The sequence below is a fragment of the Vicugna pacos genome, chromosome 13, assembly GCF_048564905.1.
Source record: "Vicugna pacos chromosome 13, VicPac4, whole genome shotgun sequence".
Lineage (NCBI taxonomy): Eukaryota > Metazoa > Chordata > Mammalia > Artiodactyla > Camelidae > Vicugna > Vicugna pacos.
The window spans coordinates 4,286,950-4,309,246 of record NC_132999.1 but is presented as its reverse complement, the minus strand read 5'-3'; the positions used below and the strand labels follow the sequence as shown (position 1 = coordinate 4,309,246).

General features: G+C 35.3%; 1 protein-coding gene across 1 annotated transcript in view; it reads right to left on the bottom strand.

Moving 5' to 3' along the window:
* The window catches only part of COL24A1 (collagen type XXIV alpha 1 chain), a 397,032-nt gene that overhangs the window by 79,705 nt on the left and 295,030 nt on the right, over nucleotides 1-22,297 (bottom strand). The window contains exons 43-46 of the mRNA XM_072974057.1: nucleotides 8,307-8,360; nucleotides 6,426-6,533; nucleotides 739-792; nucleotides 431-484 (exon numbers count right to left, since the gene is read on the bottom strand). Of these exons, the coding sequence (XP_072830158.1) occupies nucleotides 431-484; nucleotides 739-792; nucleotides 6,426-6,533; nucleotides 8,307-8,360 (270 nt within the window). The remainder of the gene's footprint in view (nucleotides 1-430; nucleotides 485-738; nucleotides 793-6,425; nucleotides 6,534-8,306; nucleotides 8,361-22,297) is intronic.

Genomic DNA, 22,297 nt, shown 5'->3' with positions numbered 1-22,297 from the left:
ATAAAAAGCAGCTTACTAATTTTCTCAAAGTATCATGTTTCCAATGACGTGACAAATCAAGAGGTGTACTGTGATAATTATTCTTAACTAATAAAATATTCAACTATAAATGTACTATAGTCATTTAATCTAGAGTCTCACAATCTTTTAATAAGTACTTAATATTTTTGTCACGAAGTTTTACAGATTGCAAGCCACTGTAACATGTATTATTTCACCTCAATCATGAAACAAACTTTCAAAGATATTTTAATAATTTATTTAAATTTTTGCACCTTGATATATTTTTTTCTTCTAGAATTTGCAATACATTCTAAGTTGAAAAATGCTTCTTTTATTCTTTGAAAATGTTTCCATGAATACTTTCAGAAAGAACGCATCTATTCAATCTTTAATTTTAGGATTAAAAAGTCAGTATACACACACACACCTTTTCTCCTTTAGGTCCTGGCAACCCCGACAGTCCTGGTTGACCTTGATGGCCCTAACAGAAGGACAAGTAAGTAGACATTCTCCATATCATTTGTACATGCTCTACCTACGACCACCATGGCCATACCATTAGATATTGCACTATTCTGAAAGAAAAATAGGATTCACTCTGTAGGCAGATGGGGCCTAAATATTTCAGAAAGGTTTATCAGGAGATTGCATATGAATTTTCATATATGGCATAACATCTTTATATAATGTTATCATGCAAATATACACTTCTTATTTCCAATGAAAAATGCTTACCCTATATCCTGGAATTCCTGGTTCTCCACCAGGTCCCATCAATCCTAAATGTCCCTAAAAAATAAAGTGAACATTAGAAAGAAAACAGACAATTCTTTAAGTGATTACAATTGTATTCCTATTATTTAAAATTTAGATTTTCTTCAAGGTATGAAATTCAACCTAGTCTGAAATAAGAAAACAAAAAATAACATTCCAACTTTCATCTTATTTTACTTCTGAACCATAAAATTCCACAAAAAAAAGTCTCTTTGGTTTATACTTCTGGTATGAACATCCTTAATCATATTAAGAGATCCTGCAGGCTTCTAGCAAATTTTTGGAAATGTAGTTTGTCAAAGTTTGTGGTAGATGTGCATCACTATAAATGAGAGAGTGTTCTGATAGTTTTTGATATTGTCATGATGGGATCAAGAAATTTACTCACTGATAGTTTCAGATGCTTTGATGAATATGGTTTCAGCTCTAGTCAAAGTTGTTAAAATAGAAATAGTTGGTAACATGTGTAATAACTGCCATATCGTTACTCTTATTATCAATATTATACAGATAAGAAAACCGTATAAACTAAAGGCTAATCAGTAAATGTCCCTAAACTACTGAAAAGATAGACAATTGAAAAAAGCAAAAATTACACTCTTAAAAATGTTCTTATCTTTCATATTATCGAAAAGTTTCCACATCAACTCTCCTACTTTAGTCTTAAAATAAATAGGAGATAAGGAAATTAAGGCACAGAACAAGTATGTGACTAGCCAAACACCACACTAACCAGTTCTAATCAACGTAATGGTAAGAATAATAAATAAGAGGAGGTGATATGATTAGTTACCTAAGGAACCCCGAGAATCACCAAAAGTCATTAAAATGAATATAAAGTTACACAGCACCAATAAGAAGATGTAATGGAAAAAGGATTACATTTAAAATGATTAAATCTATAAGAAACTAACAATAAACCTAATAAGAAAGGCATAAGTACAGAGATAAACAAAATAACAAAACTTCATTAAAGGATATATAGAAAGGTATAAACAGATGGAATGACATACAGTATTTTTCTATTGAATAATTCAATATTAAAGGAACTTGCTGAATTGATTCTAAAGTTCACATGAAGGAGGAAAGAAATCATAGTAAGAGCCAAACTTTTCAGAAAAACAAATTATAAAGTATTTGCCCTAACAGAGCTCAAAAGATTCTGTAATAGTATAACAATTTAAATGGTATAGTATTGCCCTAGGAACAGAAAACATATGGAGGAAAAAAAACAGAGAATGAAAACAGATCAAGGATTATTTGAGAGTAGTTTATGGTAAGGGTAGCATTCCAGAAAAGTGGGAAATGGGTTGATTGTTTATTAAAGATGGTATTGAGATAACTGGCTAACAATTTGGAAAAAATAAAATTAGTCTTTACAACTTACATCATAGCAAAAAAAAAAAAATACAAAACACAAAAAAACAAACTCCATGTGCTTTAAAGAGTACAAATGAAGCTATCAAGTATTAGAAGATGGATATGGAAGAATATTTTAATATATTTTAGGTAGGGAAGCCATTTCTAATGAACAGATAAAACCCAGACTGCAAAAGACTGACAAATTTGACTATATAATAATTAAAACCTTCTGTACAGCAAAAGATATCAGAAACAATATTAAAAGATAAATGACAGAAAGGAGCATATTTGTAACATATTTTTCAACTACTTAATAAAATATATTATCTAAAATATATAAGAAGTTATTGCAAATTAATAAAAAAAAGACGATACCCTTATAGGAAATCATGTAAAGTGCATATGAACAGGCAACTTCCAGAGGAAAAATACAAATTACTTAGTTGCAATCAGGAGAATGTAAGAGAGAAAATGAGATACCCTTTTTCATTTATCAGGCCGGCAAACATTAAAAGGATTAAGTACTGGTGGTTGGAGAGTAAATTTGGTGAACCACTTAGGAAGGTAGTTTGGGAACTTGTATCAAAATTTAAGGAGTGAGTATTCTTTTTAGAGAAAATTCAAAGTAGGAGTCTGTTTTGAAGACAGTACTCTTTCGATAAATTTGTTCTCATGCTTAATGAAAATGAATCACATTATCTCAACATAATAAAGGCCATATATGGCAAGTCCACAACTAACATCATACTCAGTGGTGAAAAGCTGAAAGCATTTCCTCTAAGATCAGGAACAAAACAAGAATGCCCACTCTCACCACTTTCATTCAACATCGTATTGAAAGTCCTAGCCACAGCAATCAGACAAGAAAAAGAAATAAAAGGAATCCAAATTGGAAAGGAAAACATAAAACTACCACTGTTTACAGATGACATGATACTCTGCAAAGTAACCACTAGAGCTCATCAATGAATTCAGTAAAGTTGCAGGTTACAAAATTAACAAAATTACAAAAATCTGTTGCATTTCTATATAATAATAATCAACTATCAGAAAGAGAAATTAAGAAAACAATCCCATTTACAATTGCATCAAAAAGAATAAAATACCTAGGAATAAATCTGACTAAGGAGGTAAAAGACTAGTGGTCAGAAAACTGTGACACTGATGAAAGAAACTAAGGACAACACAAACAAATGAAAAGATATACCATGTTCATGGATTGAAAGAATTACTACTGTTAACATGATCATACTATCCAAGGCAATCTACAGATTCAGTACAATCACCATCAAAATACCAACTGAATTTTTCACAGAACTAGAACAAGTAATTCTATAATTTGAATGAAACACAAAAGACCCTAAATAGCCCAAATTGATTTGTTTTTCTTCTCAATCAATTTCAAGATTGACTGGGAAAGAACAAAGCTGGAGGTATCACACTCCCTGATTTCAAACAATACTGCAAAGCTACAGTAATCAAAACAGCATAGTACGGGCACAAAAACAGACACATAGATCAATGGAACAGAACATAGAGTCCAGAAACAAACCTATGCTTATATGAGAAATTTATGACCAACAAGGCAAGAATATACAGTGGAAAAGGACAGCCTCTTCAGTAAATGGTGCTGGGAAAATTGGACAGCTACATGCAAAAGAATTAGACTGGATTACTCTCTCATACAAGACACAAAAATAAATTCAAAATGAAGGAATTAAATATTAAGACCTCAAACCATAAAACTTCTAGAGAAAACACAGGCAGTATGCTCTTTGACATCGGTCTTAGTGATTTTTTTTTTTTGGGGGGGTATGTCTCCTCAGGCAAAATAAACAGAGCAAATATAAATAAATGGGGCTACATCAAACTAAAAAGTTTTTACATAGCCAAGGAAACTATCAACAAGACAAAAAGGCCACCTAATAAATGGGAGAAGATATTTGCAAATGATAAATCTGATAAGGGGTTAATATCTAAAATATACAAAGAACTCATACAACTCAACATCAAAAAAATCAAACAACCCAATTAAAAATGGACAGAGGCTCTAAACATTCTTTCCAAAGAAGACAAACAAATGACCTACAGGCACATGAAAAGGTGCTCAATCAATGTCACTCATCAGCAGGGAAACACAAATCAAAACCACAATGAGATATCACCTACACCTGTCAGAATGGCTATCGTCAGAAAGACAATACATAACAAGTGCTGATAAGGATGTGGAGAAAAAGGAACATTTCTTCACTGTTGGTGGGAATGTAAATTGGTGTAGCCACTGTGAAACGCTGTATGGAGGATTCTCAAAAAATTAAAAACAGAACTACCACATGATCCGGCAATTCCACTCCTGAGTATCCAAAGAAAACAAAAACACTGATTAGAAAACATACTGCACTCTATGTTCATTGCAGCGTTGTTTGCAATAGCCAAAATAAGGAAGCAACCTAAGTGCCTATCAATAGATAAATGAATAAAGAAGCTGTGGTAAAAATATACAATGGAATATTACTCATCCATAAAAAGCATGAAACTTTGCCATTTGTGACAATATGGATGAACATAGAGGGTATTATGCTAAGTGAGAAAAGTCAGACAGAGAAAGACGAATACTGTATGACTTCACTTTTATGTGGAATCTAAAACATAAAGCAAATGAACAAACATAACAAAACAAAAACAGAGTTATACAAATAGAGAATAAGCAGGTGGTTGCCAAAGGAGAGGAAGTGGAAGACTAAAAAGTACAAACTTCCAGTTGTAAAATAAATGAGTCATCAGTATGAAATACACAGTGTGGGGAATATAACTAATAACTATGTAATATTTCTGTATGGTGCAATATTGTAACTAGACATCATAATAAACTTATTCAGTGATCATTTTCAAATGTATAGAAATGCTGAATCACTACTTTGTGTAAAAGAAACTAATATAGTCTTGTAAGTCAATTATATTTCAAAAGCAAATAAACTCATAGAAAAAGAGATCAGATTTGTGGTTACCAGAGGTGGAGGGTGGGTTTGGGGGCGAGAGGGGCTGGATGAAAGTAGTCAAGGGTAGAAACTTCCAGGTCTAAGATAAATAAGTACTCTGGATACAATGAACAACATGATAAATATAATTAACACTGTTGTATATTACATATGAAAGTTAAAAGAATAAATCCTAAGATTTCTCATAACAAGGAAAATATATAGTTTTTGCATTTCTTTAATTTTCTATTTATATGAGATATGCTGACTAAACTTATTGTGATAATTATTTTATGATGTATATAAATCAAATCATTATGTTATACCCCTTAAACTTATACAGTGCTCTATGTCAACTATGCTCAATAAATCTGGAATAAAAAACATTAAAAAAAACCAATCATATTATAGAATGTTTTTGAACTCATAAGCCAAAGACAGAAAAAAATAAGTAATTTAAATGAAAGGAACTAAGAATGACCTGGAGCAATAAGGTGACATTAAGGAATGGAACACTTAAATGAACCTGAGGGACGTCTACCTCAGACAACAGACAGACTATGCAATGGTCTCCAGAAAACCTTGGTGAAAAGTCTAGCATTTGTGATATTTAGATAGAGACTAGGAAATACACATGCATTCCATAAATAAGTTTATGGAATGGTTAAAAGACTAAATTGGATAATCTCTTAAACATTTTGCATCTCTCCTGCTGTGACTTTCTGAACAGGTTCAAATATATGAGCAATGTAATTCTGCTATCATAGGCTCAGAAGCATCATGATACCTTTGTTTCCAGCATCACATACAGTTCATAGCAAAGATTAAAAATTAGCAGACATTTTGGAGATTTATCACAGTTGGTTAGAAAAAATAATCCCCAGATAAGTATATAGAAGTCCAAGCATATAAATAAAACCCATTTTCAAGTAAACCTAATTTTCAAAGCAATTTGTCAACCATGACAGCATAGTTTTATACAGATACTAAATCCTGATTTTAAGTACAAGGCATACAAAACTTTCCTACTTAGTTTAGGAGTTATAATCTGATTTTCAAAAATCTTATTTCATATTTTATTTCCATCCTGACATATTTTCCCCTTTCCTTTTTCATGTCCAGAAACCACTAAGCCATTTAAGTACCGTGGAATGCTCACAATTCTCCATATCCCATGGAGGTAGGTTATTTTCAATGGAACTACTGCTTTCTCTGTAAAATTAATCAAGGGATGAAACTTTCAGGACATGGATACATTTCTTTTCCATCCACAGTGAACTCAGTTCTGGAAACAAATCAAATACTGACCACAGCACCTCTAGTTCCTCTGGCGCCCTTGGGACCGCTTTCCCCAGTTTGTCCTGCAGCACCTCTGCTTCCGACTTCTCCCGCGGGCCCCACTTGTCCCTTATCACCCTACAGGTGCCATCAGAGACAAAAGTAAAAGCAAATTTACACTTAGATTAACTAAATATATCATATACTGGAATGACTGCAGAAGATATTCTGTGAGCAAAATGCTACAAATAGTAACTTTGCTTTAACTTCAAAGTTAAAGACCCTTGCTGACAATAACTTACATACCATCACCACCTAGGCTATCTTAAAGATGTAATTAAAAGTAATTTTAGAAAAAATAGTATAAAAAATGCTCTGGCTAAACAAGCAGGGAAGATCTGGTGCTCATGCTGAACTACAAATAACCAAGTTTTTTACTTTGAAATTTGTTATGTACGTATGTATGTACACATTATGCATGTATTTATTGTTATCATTAGAAAACACAGGTCTGATGAGAAATCTGTTTCTGCAGAGAACTTCAGTGCCACAGAGATCTGTCTAATACACAAAGGCTCCAGTGTGTAGTTCTGTATATTCAGGACCATCACTTACTTGGTTGAAGTTTGTCCTTTACATCTGTAACTTTTTAACATCATTTTACATCCTTTGAAAACTAATTACCTTCTCTTTTCCAAAAACCTACTGATCATTCTCTAGCACCAAAGTTCAGTAGCTTTTAAGTAACACTAAATGTTATAATTCATTTTCTGAATGTGGGAACCAACCTGTTCTATTATCAGTAGTCAAGTAGACACAAAGAAAAACTAAACTGTGATCACAGCCAGGACATTCTTGGTATTCGTAATAATTCACATGTTTTCCCAAAGGCACAGGTTGTTGTGAGGACCTGCACTGTCCTACTTCTAATGTTGATTTTAGACATAATATTATATCTGATGAAAACAGACTCCAATATTGGGGTGATTTTCATGGGTAAGAATGGCAATTAAAATTTACCTCATTCATTTTTATCTTTTATTATCTTTTATACTGCTTCCAAATTATGAGAAAGATGGACAAGGTACATATTCACAGAAATGACAGAACTGGATTTTGGGAATTAGAATATGGTGTAATTTGTAGTTAATTACAGTAAATATATTCAGAACTGTTGCAGTACAATGGGAAAATCAGTTTTATGTTTCACTAATACTTGAACAACTTATTTACTCCGTACAGGATGACTTTTTCATTATAATGTACTAAATTTTACAAATGCATCACATTTTCTTAGTAAAACATAAAGGAAACGAATAAAACATATTGATTTGTGTTCCTTAGTGAATATATGGGAAAGATAAAATTAATCATTAACATTTTCAATTTAGAAAAATACATTAAGACAAATCTAGAAACAATTCTAATAATATTTCTTTCCCCTAAGTATTTTACTACAGTTGTTACTGAATAGCACAAATGGTATAGTAGTTTCCTTTTCTCTCTTTTCCTGCCCATGGTCTACTAAAGAATTCTTCGCAAACAGGAGAAAAACAAAGTAGAAAATTTGCCTTCAGATAATTAAGGTAATAAGTACTCCTAAGTGGAATTAAATATTAATTTATGCAAATGTGCCTTTTCAGCCAAACTTATAGTTCTTTACTGCTTTATCTCTAGTGTAAATAAAAACTTCATGGTGGGGAGGGTACAGCTCAGTGATAGAGTGTTGCTTGGCATGCACAAGGTCCCGGGTTCAATCCCCAGTGTCTCCATTAAAATAAATAAATAAATGAATAAACCTAATTACCTCCCCCAAAACAAAAACTAAAAACTAAAAACTAATAAAAACATCATAGTATGCTATGGAGCTCTGGGCACACCAGCAATAAAAGATGAAAACAAAAAAATTACCTTTTTTCCTGGACGACCTCTTTGTCCTGGAATTCCCACAATTCCTTCAGGTCCCTGAATATTTAACATAAAAAAAGAAATAAATTATTAAAGAGAGGCCTAGATGGAATGTTTAAATACTTACATCACATAATCACTGGACTGAACACTAAGTAAAAATGAAGGTTACTTCCCAACAGTATTATGTTTGCGTAATTGTTTAAAGAGGTCACAGGGATTTAGAGGAATAGCTGTTACTAGCAAGTAAAGTTCACGTATACAAAGTGGCCAAGATAGACAAAACTAAACTGTTTTTAACCTCAGGAGGAAAATTAACTTGGTTTCAGAACACCCATTTAATTAGCCAGAAGGTCGGTAACGTTAACCCAAATGTATCCATTTATCAGTTCTATGAGCTACTGTGGGTTTAATATCTTGTTGAATGTATAGAATTATAAAGTATATCTAATACGTGGTCAAGGGAAATCTGAAAGTCTCAATGGGTATAAAATTAAGGAAATATTCTTTGATTTGTGGGAAAAAGGAGAGGGGAATACACAGAGAAAAAGAAGGTAGTCATATTAAATTATTTAAAACACTATTTTCATTTCAATCTATTTTGTTTGGAGAAAAGTAGACTACAAGTTTTCAACAAACACTTTTCTTTTTTTAGTAAAAAGTGGCTAAATATTTCAGATGTCATATGAATTTGCAGGTCAAAAATGGTTAAGCTTAAATGAGATCCACAGTAAGCCAGGTTGCAAGTTCTAAAATAGCTAATAATTAATCACAGCATTCCTTGCATTAGTTGGAAATGAAAATGGAAATCTCAAATTTGTGTCCCAACGCTTGGCAAACTGCAAAAATGAAGCAGACAAGAAATAAATTGTGGTTTACCACTGTGCTACGGAGGCTCTTGATAAATATTTGTTGAGCGAATCAACAGATACCTAAGGAAATGACTCACGCCCTGTGCTCCTGAGTAAATGCACTCCTAGCCTCAGAAAGTCCGCTGAATTTGGAGGCCAAGGCGGTTAAGTTCTATTGCTGTAGTTCTAGCTGCATCCAGAGGTTGAAATGATAGTTGCACTAACATGAGACTCCTTTGCGGTTAACATGAGCTTTTTGAGACAGGCTGATTAACATTCAGAGAGGTCAACCATGTGAGCTTTTAGAAGTCAGACTGCTCTCGTCTCACATTCTGGTTCTGTCACCTAACAGCTATATGACCACAGGTAGATTATCTAACTTCTAAAGGCCTCAGTTTCCTGTTATACAGCAGGGGTATAATAATGCCTCTTCAAAGAGTTACTAAGATTGAATGAGATAAGGCATGTCAAGCTTCGAAAGGTCTAGACTACACTGAAGAGCTCAATAAATGTTAGTTCTCACTAATTTCTGTTTTCTTTATATGTAATATTTTAATATATAAAATATCTTAAAACTATAATGAACACTCATATACTCACCACCAACTTTAAGAAGTGGAAGACACACAGACACACACACAACTGAAGTCCCATCACACACATTTATGTTTGCAGATATAGCACCCTGTCTCCTCCTTCACTCAGGTGCAACCATTGTCCTCAGTTTGTTTATCTTTCCCATGCCTTTCTTTGAACTTTAACTCCATTTATGTATTCCCAAGCATTAGGTGCTTATTTTGCATCCTCTCAAATTTGCAATAAGCACTCAGTATGAGTAACACCTGCATATTGCAGATCCAGCACCTCCTCATCTCTACCACAAGAGACACAGACTCAGTATTAGAAAGCAGGAAAAGAGGGAGGTTGAGGGATGGTAAATTTGAGACACTAAGCATTGTAAGAGACTGAGCACCAAATTACAGGAATAGATTAAGCTTTCAACTGAATTGGATATAAAACTTTTCCCTCTCTCTCCCCCAATTTCCCAAGCACTCCTCACTAATCAGTAAGTTAGGGCTTGTGAGGAAAATCAGAAGAATCAGAAATAAAGAAACTATGTATCTACACATGTGTAAATACCAATTTATAACCCTATTACACACTTAATGGTACGACCAACCACTCAGTTTCTTTGGCTAAAAACCAGGATTCACTCTATATTATATTTTATCTCTTTCTCAACATCCAACCATGAGCAAATCCAGTCAACTGTATCTCCAAAATATGTCTTGAATCTGATCACTACTTACTATCTCTGTTGCTCTCCTGCACTCCAAACCACCCTATCATTTTTTTCATCTTTGTGGCTGCCACAGGCTTCTAAGTGGTTTGGCCCACTTTTACCCTTATGTTCCTTTTCTTCAAAATAACGCAAATGATCACCAGCAATGTTAATCAAACATCTCTCCCTGTGTAAAACTTTTCAAATGGCTGCCCACTGCAATCAGAATAATCCTCAAACCTCTTGCCATGGCCTATAATCCCCTACATGATCTACCTCCTCCTACTTCTCTGATGCCATGTTTTCCAGTTACTTACTACACTCTAGTTACATACCCCCAGCCTTGGTTTTTTTTTTTTTTTTAATAGGGCATTTGATAAATGCCCTCTCTAGCCTGGGGCATTTGCACTAGGTGTACCTTCTGCCTAGAAAGGTGTTCCCCCCCCCCGATATTCACACCACTAACTTCTTCTCATCCTTAGGAATCTGGCTTAACGTACCTTCAGGTTGTCCTTCTGTGGCCATCTATTTAAAGTAACCCCTTCACCATGTTTTATTTTCTTCATAGCACTTATCACTATGAGAAATTATCATTCTTGCTCTCATTGCCTTTCCACTCTATGATGTAAATTCCATGACAGCAGAGACCTTGTCCATTGTCCATTGTTGTAACATCAGTACCCAGAACTGTGATCAGCATACAACTGATGCTTAATAAATATTTAACAAACAAATGAATGATAGGATGGAGGCCCAAAGTAGAAGATATTAAGCCTTAAGCAGACAGTAGCTCATTTACTAGGTTCATTTGTAAACAAGTAACACCTCAAAGAGCATCTACTATCTGTTGGAAGTAAAACCAAAGTTTGTGAATAAAAGGCAAATGGTAGTGAGAGGTCTTTTTATGATACTTTTTAGCTTCTAAGAAATAGAGCATATGGATCTACTAGGAAGCTTTTGCACAGTAAACTTGTGCACATATTCGAAGAGTTCATTATGTGTGAGAAGAGGGGTCGCCTGTGTTCTATAGAGCATTTGCTTTTGTTAGCATAGTCAGAAAGGTCTCTCCCGGTTCTTTAACTTACATTTTTTGCCTTTAAAGATAGTTTTTCATTTTGGGGAATGGTGAATTATATTAGGCTGGTTTATTTTAGTGCTTATTCTGAAATGCATAAGTAATATCTTGTTCCAAAATGTTAGCTTTTAAAAGTTAACATGACCCACTGTAACCCATTTGTGTATTCAGAGGCTTGTAGGGCAGAGTGGGAAAAAAGCAACAGTTTCTACAACGTGCATGTTTTAATAGATTTCTTCACTGATTACAGGAATAAGAATGCTTTTAAATAAACGTCATGTTGACAGAATAGATGAAGTTCAGCCTACTTATAAACTAGAGGAAGGAGTTGGGATTCCCTCTTATTTTAAACTTTACGAGAGTAGCTGTGTTGTCTCAAGAGTAACACATCACATCTATTTTTTTAACAACTTAACTGAGATATAATTTACATACCACATCCACTTAAAGTGTACAGTTCAGTAGTTTTTAGTATACTCAGAGCTGTGCAGCCATCACAATTTGTGCAAGTTGTACACGAATTCACAAGTTGCACAAACACAACTAATTTTATTTATTTTATTTTTTTTATTTTTACATTTTTTATTGATTCATAATCATAGACGCCAAAATCCTCACCAAAATTTTAGCAAATAGAATCCAACAACACATAAAAAAGATTATACATCATGACCAAGTGGGGTTCATCCCAGGGACACAAGGCTGGTTCAACATACGCAAATCAATCAATGTAATACATCACATCAACAAGAGAAAGGACAAAAACCACATAATCATCTCAATCGATGCAGGAAAAGCATTTGATAAAATTCAACACCCATTTATGATAAAAACTCTCGCCAAAGTGGGTATAGAGGGAACATATCTCAACATAATAAAAGCTATATATGACAAACCTATAGCCAGCATAGTTCTCAACGGTGAAAAACTCAAAAGCTTCCCACTAAAATCTGGGACAAGACAAGGATGCCCACTATCACCACTCCTATTCAATATAGTCCTGGAAGTCCTAGCCACAGCAATCAGGCAAACACAACTAATTTTAGAATCCATTTTCATCACCCCCAAAGAAACCCTGTACCAATGAGCAGTTCACTTTCCGTTTCCTCCTAAACCCCCAGCCCCAGAGAACAACCAATTCGCTTTCTTTCTCTATAGATTTGCCAATTTGGGACAGTTCATATAATCTCTGGTCTCTCATGACTGGCTGCTTTCACTAACCATTATGTTTTCAAGGTTCCTCAATGTTCTAGCATGGATCAGTATATTACTCCTTTTTCTTGCCAAATAATATTCCATCGTAAGAACATACTACATTAATAAACATTTATTAATTGATGACCATTTGGGTTGTTTCCACTTTCTGGCTCTCATAAATAATGCTGCTATGAACATCCATGTAAAAGTTTTTATTTGAATACTGTTTTCAATTCTTTTGGGTATATACACATAGAATTGATGGGTCATACAGTAAATCTGATTTTAACATTTTCAAAAATTGTCAAACTGATTTATAAAGTGGCTGCACAATTTTACATCCCACCAATGATGAATAAAGGTTCCAATTTCCTTATATTCTAATCAACATTTGTTATTTTCCGGGTTTTTTTCTTATTATAACCATCCTAGTGGATGTGAAGTGGTATCTTATTACAGTTTAATTTGCATTTTCTAATAGCTAATGATGGTGAGCATCTTTTCATGTGCTTATTTGCCAAGTGTGTATCTCCTTTGGAAAAATATCTGTCTAAAGACTGCTCATTTTTCAGTTGGGTTGTCTGTTTATTATTAAGTTGCAAGAGTTCTTTATATTTTGGATACCATATAAGATTTGCAAGTTTTTTCTCCTGTTTTATAGTTGTCTTTTCACTTTCTTGATGGTGTTCTTTGAGGCATAAAATTTTTAATTTTAACAAAATCCAATCTATTTTGTTGTTGTTGTTACTTACAATTTTGGTGTTCTCTAAGGAGAGACTGCATAACCCAAGGTCATGAAAGCTTATTCCTAAGTTGCCTTCCAAGACATTTATAGTTTTAGGTCCTACATTTAGGTCTATGAGCCAGTCTGAGTTAATTTTTGTGTGTAGTGTAAGGATGGGTCCAACTTTATTCTTTTGCATGCGGGTATCCTATAGTTCCAGCAACATTTGTTGAAAAAACCATTCTTTCCCTCATTGTATTGTCTTGGCACATCACGTGTTTTTGTAATTCAAATTTATTTTCTCTATTTATTTTTTCTGGAGTTTATTTTAACCCCTGAGATAGCCAATAACAATAGATACTGCTAAACAAAGTTTGGAAGTTTCAGAGTATTCCTATCAGATACAATGTTTCTTTTCTGCTGGAAACCTTTCAATGGCTTTTTAGTACACTTTAAATAAAACCGAAACTTCCTACCATGGTTTAAGACATCCTTCATGATCTGCTTCCTATCTGTTTCCTCAAGCTCATCTCAAACAACTTTTCACTATTCACTATGCTGCCATAGCTTTCCAAAAATACCTAGATCATTCTTGCCTCCACATCTTGGTCCTTACTATCCCATCTACTTCGAAAGACCTCCCAAAGTTCTTTGCATGACTGGTTCCTTCCCATTCTTCAGGTGCCAACTCAGTCCTCTTCCATGCAGAGAAGCCTTTCCTCACTGCCCTAGTGCAAACAGCTTCTCTACCCTTAACTAGTTGGCTTCCCTTCTCATAACCTGTTATTCTTTACCATCAACTTGTTTATTTTCATCATTGCATTTATCACAACCTGCAATGATCTTGTCTGCTTCAGTCTTCTCCATGATATTGTAAAATCTGAGATCAGGAGCCCTGCTCATCTTGTCGCCCTTGGTATCCCCAGTGCTTAACAGAGTTCTTGGCTCATAGAAGGAACTCATACCCTTCTCTGAGTTAATGAATGGACAAATACATTTTAGGGAGTCACAGTCTGTAAGGCTAATACGAATTCAAAAACATCCAAGCTAACAAATTTTTTAAAGCTAAATAAACTTTCCTTCTCCAAAAAAGGCTATATAGAAACTAATATGTTAAATAGATATGCAAGGATATTTTCTGACTCAAGTAGGAATAGAAGGAACAAAGTCATGCCAATTCAGCATCCCCCGTGACACAACCATCTTGGGAAGCTCTGCACAGCTCCAACCCCTTTATTATGTGTAATGTGTAAACTGAGAAACCAAAGAATGACTCACCCAAGAACGTACAGCTCTTCAGTGAAAGAGCAGAGGTTTGAGCAATTCTTACATAGTGGTTAGTGCAGAGTTTTTTCTATTTTGTGTTGCTTTATGACACAACAGTTTACAGCAAACAAGCCTAACACCAGAGTCGTAGGAATCATTCAGAGGATAAGAATTTAGGTAATCCTTTAATCCTTAATGACACTGATCTCAACTTTCCAAAATGCTTATTTTTTCACGGTTTCCAAGGAAATTGTCTCAGAAACACGAGTCATGTATAACTTATTCTTTTCTAACTATTGATATTCCTCTCAGTTTTCCGACTTCACTTTAAAGATACTATTAGATCTTAAAAAAGGGTACGATATTTTCTAAGATGTTCACCTTTACCTAATATCATACTACCCTAAGCAGAAGGGAAAAATCACATTTCAGTAATTCTCACCAAGTTTTGTCCTAAAGGAATTAAACAAGAGAATTTTGTTATTAAATATTCAACTTTGGAATGCAGAACTTCACGTCTGTTTAGATCTTACATGCCAGAGTGATACATTTTTTTTAGAAATGAATGATGGACCATAAGTCAGGCAGATGCTTCCTCTCAGATGCTTGCGAACTCCTTCCCCATACAGAGTTATGTGTTTACACAACTGAACGTTTTAGCACAGGATTCAAGCATACAATACACAATCTTTTTCTCTGTTCAAAAAGTCTATATCTTGGATTTGGGAATTTGTTCTTGATGCTTCCCTTGCCTTATTTTTCAATCCAGATCTCATTTTCCAATCTTTTAGAAAGTAAGAAGAACATTTCTTCACCTGAAAAAAATTATTTCTTTTTCTCACTTTCTTTCTTGTTTATTTTTTAAAGAATTTTTAAGGTAGCATCTTTGTGACATAGCCTAAGGAAGAATTTTTTTGAAGTGCAAAAATAAATCCAACATTAGGCTGCTTGATTAAGCAACAGTTCCTTGGATCATAAAATTCTTTTGAAGAAATATGCCATTTTTTTATTGAGTTTATAAGCTAAAAGGCATTTAACATTCCAAGGAGAACAACAAAAAGAATGAAAAAGAAACACACATGTGTTGTTACTAAAAAAGGCACTGATGATGTGTACAAGGCAGGATTGTTCCTGGGAAAAAATTATGAAGCAGATGAAATCTGTATTTATCACTTTTCCATGTCTTGTTTTGAGTCCCTTTTTCATCTCTGCTCTGCCCATCACCATCTGTCATGCCGCATCATCCCTCTCTGGGACTGCTGGCTGTGCTACCCGATGGCATGATTAGGCCTTTCTTTTTCTTAGTTCTGCGTTCCCCTCACCATCAACCTTAAGGTCAAGCCAGGAGCCCTCTTAGGGAACTAGGCTAGTTGACTAAAAAAAATCCATGCTAAACCATTAATAATTGTTAATGGCTTTCTTAAACAAAAATGAATTTGATAAAAATTCTCAGGGAGATAACCACATTTTCTTGGCATTGATTACTTGGCCTCTCTGTGGGTCCTGTCCTGATGAGTCCTCTAAAAAGTGAAAACTATCAAGAACCCTAGAAAGGCAAAATATAAGCCCAGGGCTCAACAAGTGTGGCTTAAAACTTGAGGGTGAGGCTGAAGCATGTCCCAGAACCACAAAGACTGAGAAGAACCACAGCAGAAGGGTAAGAAGAGAGGTTTCATTTGGATTGCACTGTCTTTCCCCAAGGCCAGCGCAGAACCATGCTGAGGGAGCTCCCTTGGCCTGTAGTTTCTCTAGTGGGAGAAAGAGAAGCCAAGGAGAATATTTAGCTCCCCTAGTGTTGCAGATGCTTCCATGGTGGCCCAGTCAGGCCTTGCTTCATGGGGATCATTTGGGGAACCCTGGGGCTTGACTACTGGGAATCAAATAGATGGGGAAGAGGGGCATAGCTTATAGCAACCAGGACTCAGATGTCTGTGGATTACATTCCTGCTTGTAGCAGCTCCTGAACAGAGACCCCAGCCAATGGTTCTGCTCATCTGCAGAGCTTAGCTGGTGTGAGCTTGGCTGGCAGTTCTGCATGATTTGGGTCCCCTGCCAAGTGGTCATACCTACTACTGAGCCTGTTACACGGCCCTGCCTGAGCAGGGAAGTAAGTCTGCAACCCTGCCCAACAGCTAAGTGTAGACTTCCATCCAACTCAACCAGAGAGCCTGGGTAGGGAGCTTAGGCAACCGTGGAGTCCACACTGCAGTCCTGCTCAGGCAGGGAGCCAAGCCAGCAGCCCTGCCCCACTGCTGAGTATAGGCGCTGGCCCCTCATGACCAGGGATGTGAACAGTGACCCCAGGAAGCCTTGGAGCCCAGTCCAAGGTACTTCCCAGCTGTAGACCCAAGCCAACAGCCCTATCCAGCAGCAGAAGTCTGCCTACATCCCTGTCCAATCACTAAATACAGCCTGTAATCTTGCCTAGGCAAGGTAACCCCACCTTACCAAGGAGTATTGTGTGTAAGATGCAACTGGAGGTCTCACTTGACCAGACGGCCTGGCAAGTGATCTCATCCAACAGAGGAGAACAGCCAGTCACCTATCTGATCACAAAGCAGAACCTGCAACTCTACCCAAACTTGGGGCATAGACTGCAGCTCCATTCAGCTGTGAAACCATGCTTGAGGCACTGCCTGAACATTAAGTCCAGCCAGGGCCACATCCAGTTAGAGAGCACATGAGGTCCTGTGCAACTGTGGAGTCCAACCAGTGGTACCGCCCTACCAGGGAACACAGCCTGAGACCATACCCTACCAGAGGTAACTATGGAACCCAGGTAACAGCCCTATCTGACTGTGAAGCCTGGACAGCACCCCTACCCAACCAAGGTGCCTATTTAATGGCCCCACTACAATGTGGAGCTCAGCCAGCTGGCCAACCAAACTGCAGAGACCAGGCAGCGGCAACCCCTCCTTGCTTCAGGGCATGGGTAGGGACCTCACCAAACTGAAGACCCCACTGGCAAGCTGTGCCTGCCCACAAATGCTAAAAGATAACCTGTCCAGTTCCCTAATCAGAGCAAACTGGTGAAGGTCCTTCCCCGCCAAAACACATCTGTAAAGTCTGGAAGAGGAGACTGCTTACTCAAATGTGCAAATATCAATGCAATACTATGATCATAAAGAACCAGGTAAGGGTGACAATACCAGAGGAAACTAATAAAGCTTCAATAACTGACACTACAGAAGTGGAAACCTATGGACTATCTAACAAAAGATTCAGAATAATCCTCTTAAAGAAGTTCAGTGAACTTCAAGAACACAGAGACAGATAACTAAATAAAATTAGGAGAACAATGCATGAGCAAAATGAAAAGTTCAACAAGGAAATAGAGACCACGAGAATAAACAAAACAAAAATCCTAGAGAGAAGCAATATAATGACTGAACTGAAGAATTCAATAGAGTTTCAAAAACAGACTCGACCAAGTAGAAGAATCAGTAAACTCAAAGATAAGCCATTTTTGTTTGTTTGTTTGTTTAATGACTTATTGGCTATTTCTTTAAAAGATAAGCCATTTTAAATCATCCTGAGGAGCAAAAAGGAAAAAAGAGATGAAAAATAATGAAGAAAAGACTATGATACTTGTGGGACAGTGTCAAATAAAACAATACTGTGGGAAACATCAGGAGAAGAAAAGGAGAAAAGGGCAGAAAGACTATTTAAAGATATAACAGCTGAAAAAATCCCAAATATGTGGAGAGAATTAGATATCCAGATTTTTGAGGTCTAAAGGACCCCAAATAGGTTGAACCCCAAAGGGGTTACTTTGAGACACATTATACAGTCAACCCTCAGTAATTGTGGGTTCTACATCTGCAGAGTCAACCAACCAGGGATCAAAAATATTAAAACAAAAAACACCAGAAAGTTCCAAAGAGCAAAACTTCAATTTGCTGTGCACAGACAACTGCTTATGTAGCGTTTAATTGTAGTTACAACTATTTACACAGCATTTACATTGTATTAGGTATTATAAGTAATATAGAGATGGCTTAAAGTATTTGGGAGAATGTGTGTAGGTTACACGCAAATTCTGTACCATTTTATGTAAGGGACTTAAGCATCTGCAGATTTTGGTATCCGTGGGGGTCCTGGAAACAATTCCCCATGGACACTGAGGGACAATTGCAATTATGTTGTCAAAAGTCAAAAACCAAGAGAAAATTTTAAAAGTAGCAAGAGAAAAGTGACTTATCACAGACAAGAGAGCCCCAATAATACTGTAAGTAGGTTTCTCAGCAGAAGTTTTGCAGACCAAGAGAAGATAGACTAATACATCCAAAATATGGAAAGAAAAAAAAGACCCCTGTTAACCAAGAGTACTGTACTCAGAAAAGCTGTTCTTCAGGAATGAAAGAGTGACAAAGACTTTCCCAAACAGACAAAAGCTGAAGAGTTCATCACAACTAAGCCTGTCTTACAAAAAAAAAAGCTAAATGCATTTGTAAAACCATATAAATGTGTGAAACTCCCTGGTAAAGGGAAATAAATATTCAAAGCCATATTCCCTAATATTGTAATGGTGGTACATAAATCACTTACAACCCTAGTTAAAAAATCAAAAAACAAGTGCATTAAAAATAACCATAAGTACAATAATTTGTTATTGGATAAATAAAATAAAAAGATTAAATTGTAACATCAGTAACCTAAAATGTGAGAGGAGAGGAAGAAGTAAAAGTATAAAGTTTCTGTATATATCAAAACTAGGTTGTTATTGCCTTAAAATAGGGTATTGCAATTGTAATATATTTTATGTGAGCCATAAAGGAAAAACATGTAGTGGATACACAAGACTATGATGAAGAATTCAAGGCATACTGCTACAAAAAGTCATAAAATCACAAAGGAAGGCAGCAAGAGACGACGTACCAAAGTAGAAGTAATGGTCTATAAAACAACAGGCAAATAATGAACAAAATGGCAACAGGAAGTCCTAACTTATTAATAATTACCTTAATTATAAATGGATTAAATTCTCCAATCAAAAGACACAGAATGGCTGAAAGGATTAAAAAAAAAAAAAAAGAAGACCCAGCTATGTGCTACCTACAAGAGCTTCATTTAAGCTTTAAGGATACACAAAGACTGAGAGGGAAGAGACTGGGGAAGATATTTCAAGCAAATGGTAACCAAAAGAAAGCAGAGAGAGCTATAGTTATATCAGACAAAATATATTTTAAACTGAAAATAGTCACAAGAGACAAGGAAAGTCATTAAATAATGACAAAGGGTCAATTAATTAATAACATATAATAATTGTAAATATTTACATACCAAACATTGGAGTACCTAAATATATAAAGCAAATACTAACATAAACAAAAGGAGGAACAGCCAGCAATACAATAATAGTTAGGGACTTTAATATCCTTCTCTCTAAAATGGCTACATCATCCAGAGATTCCATAAAGAAACAGCAGATTTGAACAACACTATAGACCAAAGAGAACGAACAGACATAGAAAGAACATTCCATCTAACAGCAGCAGAATATGCCTTCTTCTCAAGTCCACATGGAACATTTTCAAAGGTAGATCCTAAGTAAGGCCACAACACAAGTATCAACAAATCCAGGAAGATAGAAATTAGATCAAGAAACTTTTTCAACCACAATAGTATGAAACTAGAAATCAACAACAGGAAAAAAGCTGTAAAACTCACAAAGACGTGGAAATTAAAAAACATTCCTGAACATCTAATGGATCAAAGAAGAAATCAAAAGGAAAATTAAAAAACTATCTTGAGACAAATGAAAATGAAAACACAACATACCAAGGCTTACGGGATGCAGCAAGAATAGATCTAAGGGGGAAGTTTATAGTGATAAATTCCTACATTAGGAAAAGGGGACGATCTCAAATAAGCAACCTTACTTTGTACTTAAAGGAAGTGGAAGAACAAAACAAGGCCAAACTTAGACGAAGAAAGGAACGGATAAAAATCAGAACAGAAATAAGTGAAACAGGAAATAGGGAAACAGTAGAAAAGATCAACAAAACTAAGAGCTGGATTTTTAAAATGATAAACAAAATGGACAAATCTGTAGCTAAATTCACCGAGAGGGAGGACTAAAATAAACTTAGAAATGAAAGAGAAGACATACATGATATGACAGAAAGACAAATGATTGTAAGAGACTGCTATACACAATTATTTGCCAGCAAATTAGAAACATAGAAGAAATGGAGAAATTCCAAGAAACTACTACCTACCAAGACCGAATCTTGAAGGAACAGAAAATCTGGATAGACAATAATGAGGAAGGAGACCGAATCAGTAATGAAAATCCTTTCAACAAAGAAAAGCCCAGGGGCAGTTTCACTGACGGAGTACACCAAACACTTAAAGAAGAATTAACACTAATCTTTCTCAAACTTCTCCACAATTTTTGAAGAAGGAATACACCTGAAGTTGTTTACAAAGCCAGCATCACTCTGATATCAAGCCAGATAGGATATTAGAAGAAATGAAAACAAGCCAAAATTCCTGACAAATATAGATGCAAACATTCTCAACAAAACATTAGCAAACTGAATCCAACAGCATATTATAAGGACCATATACCATGACCAAGTGGGCTTTATCCCAGAGATGCAAGGAAGACTCAAAATCAGCAATCCAGTCAATATGATGTACCATAGTCACAGAATTAAAGAAAAAAATCGTATGGTCATCTCAACAGATGCAGAAAAAGCTTTGACAACATTCAAATCCTTCATGATAAAAAACTCTCAACAAACTGGGTACAGAAGGAATGCACCTCAACATAATAAAAGCCATATATGAAAACTCACTGCTAACATCATACTCAACAATGAAAGGCTGAAAGCTTTTCCTCTAAGATCAAGAACATGACAAGGGTGTCCACCCTCAGTACTCCTGATCAACGCAGTACTCGAAGTCCTAGCTTGAGCAACTGGGCAAGAGAGAGAAATAAAAGGCACCCAAGTCAGAAACGAAGAAGTAAAACTGTCTCTACTTACAGATGACATGATCTTAATATACAGAAAACTCTGAAGAATGTACCACAAAACTGTTAGAATTAATAAATAATTTCAGTAAAGTTGCAGGACACAAAATCAACCTACAAAACCCAGTCATATTTCTATACAGTAAGACAAATTATCTGAAAAAGATAAAGAAAACCATCCCATTTACAATGTCATCAAAAGCAATAAAATACTTAGAAATAAACATAACACCCAAGGAGGTGAAATATCTGTACACTGGAAACTACAGACAGTGATGAAAGAAACTGAAGAAAATATAAATAAATGGGAAAAGATTTCACATTCACAGAAATGAAAAATTAATATTGTTAAAATGTCCATGCTACACAAAGCCATCTACAGATTCAATATAATCCCAATTAAGATTCCAATGGTATTTTAAACAGAAATAGAAAAAGCAATCCTAAAATTCTCATGGAACCATAAAAGACTCCAAATAGCTAAAACAATCTTGAGAAAGGAGAACAGAGCTGGAGGCATCACACTTCCTAATTTCAAATTATATTAATTCAAAACTGTACTAACCCAAACTGTACATTACTGGCATTAAAACAGTCACACAGACCAAGAGAACAGAATC